This window comes from Copadichromis virginalis, linkage group LG10, assembly GCF_057382275.1.
Source record: "Copadichromis virginalis isolate Kocher_CV1m ecotype Utaka linkage group LG10, C_Virginalis_male_GT1.1, whole genome shotgun sequence".
Lineage (NCBI taxonomy): Eukaryota > Metazoa > Chordata > Actinopteri > Cichliformes > Cichlidae > Copadichromis > Copadichromis virginalis.
Genome location: NC_140627.1, coordinates 33,888,046 through 33,897,461, shown reverse-complemented (window position 1 = coordinate 33,897,461; position 9,416 = coordinate 33,888,046). Strand labels below are relative to the sequence as shown.

General features: G+C 41.8%; 1 protein-coding gene across 1 annotated transcript; it reads left to right on the top strand.

The window, feature by feature from the left end:
• Positions 1 to 7,923: 7,923 nt before the first annotated feature.
• LOC146700894 (olfactory receptor 52J3-like) lies at positions 7,924 to 8,868 on the top strand. Its single transcript, XM_085471325.1, has one exon. It carries the CDS (start codon positions 7,924 to 7,926, stop codon positions 8,866 to 8,868), a length of 945 nt encoding a protein of 314 aa, XP_085327451.1.
• The last annotated feature ends 548 nt before the right edge of the window (positions 8,869 to 9,416 follow it).

Below are 9,416 nucleotides of genomic sequence, written 5' to 3'. Positions count from 1 at the left end.
AGTTGTATCCAAGATGGCCGACTTCTAAATGGCCACCATGGTCACCACCCATCTTGAGGAGTTTGCCCCTCACATATACTAATGTGCCACAAACAGGACTTTAATATCACCAACCATCCCCATGTTATTACGGTGTATCCATATAAATGACCCACCCTGTATTTTCATACCTTGTCTGTGGAGTCAGCACATTCATTGCAAACCTGTTTCGCAATTATAAATCTCTGGAGGTGCACATCAAATTCACCAATGGTTGGGTACAAGATTAGGCTATTTTTAAACCTCCAAGTCGTGAGTATGTCGCCATTCAAACAAAGGTAAGTCAGCTTGAGTAAAACGCATTTGATTTCCCCCCGAACATTCAGATTCATTAGTGCAAGGATAAATTCCTTCATGAGGGGGAAATTACAGTGCAATGATTTATTTATATTTACTATAAATAATCCAAATTATATATCTTGCTTCCATGTTTGTGCCCTGTGTCACTAAAAACACATTCTATTTTAGTTTTATATATTGATTAATGATAACTTTTGTTGATTGTTACATTTGTGATAAATGGATTTGAAAGTAGATAAAACAAAACTGTCGATCTTGGCTTTTGCTCCTCTCCATTGTTAGCGCTTTTTTGGCCTACAAAAATGACACCTCAACCAAAAATCCTGGCCACGCCCCCTCGCGATGTCACATTCCAAAGCCCTATACACATTCAACACAAGGCTGCAGCCTGTCTCTCCTAACCACCTAGGTTAGGAGATGTTTCATTGAATACCACCTCTGTTCAAAGAAAATCCAGGGAAAAATTTTAAGGCAGCAACTGTGTTCAGACATGGATTTTAAATTTTGTGTTTGATAATTGTTTAGAAAAAAGTATTTAGATTTTTTACTTACCTCAAAGCACATTGTGCGCTGTCGATCTTCGTACTGCACAATAACATGTAATATTTAGTGTCTACTGTTATCTACTGTTAGCTAGTTCATTGTGATGGTGTTGTTTTTATTATGTTGGCCTTTGTTGTTTGTTTTCTCTTCTGGTTTTTTATCTCCATACAGGTGATCCAGGTGTTTTGTTTGTTTTTCTTTTTTTTTCTCCCCCCCTTTCTCACCGTCTCTTCTCCCCTTTATTTTTCTTTCTCTCCCTCTCTTTCTTTCATTCTTTCTCCCTGTCCTATCCCCCAGTCATGTCTGTCCCGTCTTTAAAAAATGAAAATAAAATAAATACATAATTATAATAAAGGCCAATCAAATGGACCAATATAGCCATGATGATCCACTTAGTAAAGGAAATCCACTTGGCATCTTTCTTGACCTTCAGACAACAATTCTGATGGCTAAAGATCCAAATGGGATAGGAAAAAAAAAAGTCAAACAAAAAGAAAATGATAGTGTGGACGCGGAGCGTTTTTAGTTTTCAGATTTATCTGGATTAGCGTAAACTAGCCTTTGATAAATAGCAATTAATAGCAAATAAATACAGAGAAAGAAGAATGTGCATATTGTGCAAAAGAAGTCAACACATCTGGGATAAGTGGAGAGTATTACAACTGCTCATCCACTTTGTCACAACCCCCTCCCTGTAGGTCACGTGGTAGAGCAGGTTACCTACTATTTACATGTTTGTTTTTCAATTCCCATCTTCACCCATCTCCATGCCAAATATCCTTGTGAAAGATACTAAACCCAAGTTAATCTGAGATTCATCCATCAGAGTATGGATGCGTGTGAATGTTAGATACAAAGCACTTGTAAATATCAACACTTCACCGAGTTCTTTTGATTCCTCAGAGACATCCGAAGACAAAACACTGCTTAGTAGAATATTTAACACCTTATTACTTCTAGAAGGGAGATGCGTCCAGCATGGCATGGATCTCAAACTGGGGCCCTAACAGTTTTATTACAGAAGCTCGCTCATTCGAGTCTAAACAACAGCGTCTCAGTAACTTTTCACTAGAGATGGTCACTTTATAACACTTATTAATAAAAAAAGCATAACATTATTGAGGCACTGCAAGTTATTTAATCCCAACAACAGAAATATCATTGAAGAAAGCACTTGAATGAGGCAACTTGTGTAAAGCACTTTGAGTGCTCAAGTAGAGTAGGCAAGTGGTATTTAAGAATCAACCCATTTACCATTTATGAGGAGAGAGAGAAAAAATAGTAAAAATCTGCTAGACCACCTGCTGAAAAAAGGCAACAAACAATACAGCAGGGAAACCTCAGCAAACCAACATGTGCATAACTAACAGTAAATGATAAATAACAAATGTTACTGACAGATTAAATGTATAGTGAGGGTGCGCTGGGAATGCATCTCGGAGGCCTGGTACATGAGATCTTCAACTCACACCTCTGCCAGAGCTTCATATTCAGGATATTTGGCATGCAGAGTGGAGCAGACTGGGATCAAACCAACAACCCTCTGGTTAGTTGGTGCCCCGCTCTACTACCTGAGCTACAGCCTCCCATCGCTGTGCAGGTTTCCATCTTTAAGAAAGGGGACCAGAGGGCATGTTCCAACTATAGGGGGAATCACACTCCTCAGCCTCCCTGGGAAAGTTTATGCCTGAGTGCTGGAAGGGAGAGTCCGTCCATTAATCGAACCTTGGATACAGGAGGAACAATGAAGTTTTTGCCCTTATCATGGAAGACTGGATAAGCTCTTTATCCTCTCGATGATACCTGAGGGCGCAGTGGAGTTTGCCCAAACAGTCTACATGTGTTTTGTGGACTTGGAGAAGGCATTTGACCATGTCACTCTGAGTTTCCTGTGGGAGGTGCTTCAGGAGTATCGGGTGTCTGGACATGTGATCCTTATACAACAATTGGAAGAGCTTGGTCCGTATAGCCACCAATGAGTTGGACTTGTTTCCGGTGGGTGATGAGCTCTGCCAGGGCTGCCCTTTGTCATAGATTCTCTTCGTAATTTTTATGAACAGAATTTCTAGGCATAGCTAAGTGGCAGAAGGCTTTCACTTGGGTGGCCTAAGTGCTGTGGCTGCAGTGATGCGGAGGCTGCACTGGTCTGTTGTAGTGAAGAGAGAGTTGAGTGTAAAAGGGGGCACTCTCAATTTACTGGTCGATCTACATCCCCTACCCTCACCTATGCTCACGAGCTGTGGGTAGTGACCGAAAGAATGGAATCACGGATACAAGTGGCGGAAATGGGTGGCTGGCATCTCCCTTAGAGATAGGGTGAGGAGTTCAGCCATCCGGGGAGGTCTTACTGTTTACTCACGCGACAAACCATCAGCATCAGGGAACATGTTCACATTATAAAAAACGTGTCAGCCAAGCCTCAGGTGTGATATCAGGAGGTTCACGTCAACTGAGGTGAGTATGAGACACAAACACACACATGATCTTACTATAGACTAAAATGGCTGTAGCCTTTGCTGGGTTTTATTTGTGTTGCATTTGGTGGAGTTAAGACTTCATGTCACTAATTCGTTGTTGGATGGCCTTTCTTTGCTCTCTGATTTATATATGTATGTAGTTTATATAGTGTTGATTAAAATCTTAATGCTGGTGGTTCGAACTATCAGGAAAATGTGGTTTTAGGAGTAAACAACAGGTAAACAAAGACTAGAGTGTTAGGCTGATTGTTTTTTTGTTTGTTTGTTTTTTATTAATAACAATTTTAGGTGGTTGACCTGCCCAGAGGTATTAGTTAGGAGTTGATTTTGGTTAAGTGGGAGACAGAAAAAAAAAGACCCATGTAATGATTACATTCCTTTTTATCAAAAAGGAAAGTTTTAAGCCTAATCTTAAAAGTAGAGATAGTGTCTGTCTCCCGAAATCAAACTGGAAACTTGTTAAATAGAAGAGGGGCCTGAAAACTGAAGGCTCTGCCTCTCTCTCTATTTTTAAATAGGAAAGTGAAGTTTTCTAATAGTGTAATATGATACTGCAAGTCCATAAGACAAGATGGGACCTGATTATTCAAGATCTTATAGGCAAAGAGGCAGGATTTTAAATTTGACGCTGGATTTAACAGGGAGCCAATGAAGAGAAAACAATATAGGAGAAATCTTCTCTCTCTTTCTAGTGCCTTTCAGGACTCTTGCTGCAGCATTTTGGATTAACTTTGGGCTTTTCAGGGAGTTTTTAGGACTTCCTGATACTGTCACGCCTGCCGAAGCAGACGGCATGGTGTGAAGAGATTGGGGACCCAAATGCAGGCACAGAGACGACGTTGGATGATAATGAAAGGTGAGCTTTTATTTCTGGCTGCAATACACTGAAACAGGAGGAAGTGAGAAAACAGAAACCTTGACTGGGGAAAGCCAACAATAACACTAAACCTGAGGACTGAGACCAGAGAGGGGGTAAGCTGATGGAGGAAACGCAGAGGCAACACGGATGAAGATATGCACACAGTGCAACAAGGAACAGAGAGAAATATACACTATATATGCACACAGAGGTAAACGAGGAGATAGCAAACAGGAGGGGATCACAGCTGTGACTAATCAGACACAATGAGACCAGGAGGAAGCAAAATAGAATACACTGAAACGGTTAAAGTAAAACAGGAAACACACCAACATAGAGACAAGGATGACTAGAAGTGTCAGGGCTCTGTGTGCGGGCAGGCAGAGATGAGGATCCAAATGCAGGACTCGAACACAGAATTGAAACTCAAAAAACCTCAGCTTTATTGCTGGCAGAAAAACAAACATGGAGTGAGGATGGAACACTGAGACCAAGGACACACAGGCATAATTCTGAGGGTACGACGCGACACTGTGCATGGGAAAACACAGGGCTTATATACACAGGGTAGTAACGGGGGAATCGGCAACAGGAGGGAGACACAGCTGGGAGAGATCAGGGCTAACGAGACGGGGGAGCTAAGCTGCACACACTAACATAAGACAAAGACTTTCACAATAAAACAGGAAACATGAATTACTAAACAAGCATGCAGACTTTACACTGAGAGACAGACAGAATGACACATGGAATCTGAACTAAACTAAACGTGAGATATAACTGAGAACAAATCCTTAAGCACGGATAAACAGAAACAAGAAACTAATAATAATCATCATCATCACTACGAGAAGAAAACAATCCATGAAGCAGAAATAAACCAAAACATAATAAACTCAAAATACTGGGTCCAACGGACCCAGAACCGTGACAAGAAGTAACACAAGAGAAACAAAGGAGGCAAAGTAACATAACCTACAGACCAGAAAACAACAAACAACAATAAAGAATGACTACTGGAACTAGAAATACAAAACTAAACCATTAAAACCCACTAAATTACAGAATGCAAATAATGATAACACAAAACACTGTGTCTCCAGGCCCAGGAGCATGACGCTAATGAATTACAGTAGTCCAGCCTAGAAGTAATAATGAGCTTAATAATGAGCTAGTTTTTAATCACTCTCAGATACAATGATTCTAATAGATATTTGTGGAAGAAAGCAGTCCTAGATATTTGTTTAATATGTGCATTGAAGGTCAAAAATGACTCCAAGGTTCCTCACAGCGTTACTGGAGGCCAAGGTAATGCCATCCAGAGTAAGAATCTGGTTAGATACCATATTTCTAAGCTTTTCAGGGCCGAGTACAATAACCTCAGTTTGATCTGAATTGAGAAGCAGAAAGTTAGCGGCCATCCAGGTCTTTATGTCTTTAAGACATTCCTGCAGTTTAACTCATTGGTGTGTGTTATCTGGCTTCATGGACAGATAGAGCTGGGTGTCATCTGCATAGCAGTGAAAATGTATGCTATGTCTTCTGATGACACTGCCTAAGGGAAGCATGTACAGTGGGGCAAAAAAGTATTTAGTCAGCCACCGATTGTGCAAGTTCCCCCACTTAAAATGATGACAGAGGTCAGTAATTTGCACCAGAGGTACACTTCAACTGTGAGAGACAGAATGTGAAAAAAAAATCCATGAATCCACATGGTAGGATTTGTAAAGAATTTATTCGTAAATTAGGGTGGAAAATAAGTATTTGGTCACCTCAAACATGGAAAATCTCTGGCTCTCACAGACCTGTAACGTCTTCTGTAAGAAGCTTTTCTGTCCCCCACTCGTTACCTGTATGAATGGCACCTGTTTGAACTGATCATCTGTATAAAAGACACCTGTCCACAGCCTCAAACAGTCAGACTCCAAACTCCGCCATGGCCAAGACCAAAGAGCTTTCGAAGGACACCAGGAAAAGTATTGTAGACCTGCACCAGACTGGGAAGAGTGAATCTACAATAGGCAAGCAGCTTGGTGTGAAAAAATCAACTGTGGGAGCAATCATCAGGAAATGGAAGCCATACAAGACCACTGATAATCTCCCTCGATCTGGGGCTCCACGCAAGATCTCATCCCGTGGGGTCAAAATGATCATGAGAACGGTGAGCAAAGATCCCAGAACCACACGGGGGGACCTGGTGAATGACCTGCAGAGAGCTGGGACCAAAGTAACAAAGGTCACCATCAGTAACACACTACAACGGCAGGGAATCAAATCCCGCAGTGCCAGACGTGTTCCGCTGCTGAAGCCAGTGCATGTCCAGGCCCGTCTGAAGTTTGCCAGAGAGCACATGGATGATACAGCAGAGGATTGGGAGAATGTCATGTGGTCAGATGAAACCAAAGTAGAACTTTTTGGTATAAACTCAACTCGTCGTGTTTGGAGGAAGAAGAATACTGAGTTGCATCCCAAGAACACCATACCTACTGTGAAGCATGGGGGTGGAAACATCATGCTATGGGGCTGTTTTTCTGCCAAGGGGACAGGACGACTGATCCGTGTTAAGGACAGAATGAATGGGGCCATGTATCGTGAGATTTTGAGCCAAAACCTCCTTCCATCAGTGAGAACTTTGAAGATGAAACGAGGCTGGGTCTTCCAACATGACAATGATCCAAAACACACCGCCCGGGCAACAAAGGAGTGGCTCCGTAAGAAGCATTTGAAAGTCCTGGAGTGGCCTAGCCAGTCTCCAGACCTCAACCCCATAGAAAATCTGTGGCGGGAGTTGAAAGTCCGTGTTGCTCGGCGACAGCCCCAAAACATCACTGCTCTCGAGAAGATCTGCATGGAGGAATGGGCCAAAATACCAGCTACTGTGTGTGCAAACCTGGTAAAGACCTATAGTAAACGTTTGACCTCTGTTATTGCCAACAAAGGTTATGTTACAAAGTATTGAGTTGTATTTTTGTTATTGACCAAATACTTATTTTCCACCCTGATTTACCAATAAATTCTTTACAAATCCTACCATGTGGATTCATGGATTTTTTTTTTCACATTCTGTCTCTCACAGTTGAAGTGTACCTCTGGTGCAAATTACTGACCTCTGTCATCATTTTAGGTGGGGGAACTTGCACAATCGGTGGCTGACTAAATACTTTTTTGCCCCACTGTATAATGCATCACCAAGGAACAGAAATAAAATCCCTATCCCAAATCTTTAATTCAAGCAGGCCTCACAAACGCACTGAAAAAATGTCACAAAGTGGCAATTTCTACACTCTCCACCGACAAAACAGATGGGAAAATGCAAATGTGGAAGAAAAAAAGCCAGCACAACAATTGAAAAGATCCGAATAAAGCCAGTGAGAGGTTTAAACAAACTGAGGAAACTGATCATATGATTTGGGATGTGTGGCAGATTAAGCTCAGGGGAAACTAATGAGGGTTGGTCAATCAAAACTACCAAGAGAATGTTGTGAAACCAATAGAATTTTAAAGAGATCAAGAATTACTAAATAAAACAGTCTAAATCCAAAAAGGTATGGCACAGACCAAAGACCTGTGGTAGCTAAAATACTACCACAGTTTTTTTTTCTTCAAGAGAATAGTATCTTTCAAGACACTTTAAAATCCCTTTAAAGTTTGAAAATAAACATGTTTTTTTGTCTTCTCTCCAGGTTGAAATTAACCTTCTGCACTATGGAAAACCAGACTTCAGATATCCTGCTCTTAGAAGGTTTACAGGTCAGCCCAGATGCCTCCATTCCTGCTTTCATCCTCCTCCTCCTCATCTATAGCTTCATCATGTTTTCCAACATTGTCCTGGTGATCCTGATCACGCTGGATAGTAGCCTCCACCAGCCCATGTATCTGCTCTTCTGTAACATGAGCATTAATGATGTATTTGGAGCCACAACAATCATTCCACGTATGCTGAGGGATATTTTTATTCCCAGCTCAGATCGATACATCCACTATGTAGACTGTGTCATTCAGGCCTTTTGTGTTCACATTTATGCAGGTTCTTCTCACACTATACTCATGATCATGGCTTTTGATCGCTATGTGGCAATCTGCAACCCGCTGCAGTACGCCACCATCATGACCAACTGGATGGTGGTGAAGCTGTCGGTCTTGGCCTGGGCAGTAATCTTCGTTATGGTGACAATCCTCGTGGGCCTCAGCGTTCGCCTGTCACGCTGCAGGTGGATCATATTTAACCCTTTCTGTGACAATGCCTCTTTGTTTAAGCTCTCCTGTGAAAACATCCTCATCAATAACATTTACGGTCTCGGCTACACTGTCCTTCTGCTGGGCTCCTCCATTGGCAGCGTCACTATCACCTACCTGAGGATCGCCATGGTGTGTCTGAGCAGCAAGAGCAAGACACTGAACAGCCGGGCGCTCCAGACCTACACCACCCACCTGACTATGTATGTCATCATGTTTTTGTCAGGCATTGTCATTGTGCTCCTCCATCGCTTCCCACATTTGACAGACCAAAGGAAGTTAGCCTCCATGATGTTCCATGTGGTTCCTCCAGCACTGAATGCTGTTATCTATGGGATGCAGATCAAAGCAGTCCGACAAAAAATGTTCATCATGTTCACGAGGAATACAGTGACTGTGACTGATGGGAAATGATTCATATTCTCAATAAATAAATAAATATATTTACAGTACGTTTTTCTGCCTTTCATGTTTTTTTTATTTCTCATATCCCGATTTCCTTTGTGTATTTTACTAAATACATACATCACAGCAGTTCACCTCAGACATCTGCATTCCCCTCAATATAATGCAGGTAAGGCCTCAGTCACACCAGACACCAGTTGGTGTCTGCCTGACAAGTGTGAAGTGTGTGTCAAGAGCTTCTCCATTGCACCATAAGAAGATCCTTCATAACTTTCCCTAGTGCCATATCATTAGAAGGCATAGCATACATTTTCACTGCTATGCTGATGACACCCAGCTCTATCTGTCCATGAAGCCAGATAACACACACCAATTAGTTAAACTGCAGGAATGTCTTAAAGACATAAAGACCTGGATGGCCGCTAACTTTCTGCTTCTTAATTCAGATAAAACTGAGGTTATTGTACTCGGCCCTGAAAAGTTTAGAAATATGGTATCTAACCAGATTCTTACTCTGGATGGCATTACCTTGGCCTCCAGTAATGCTGTGAGGAACC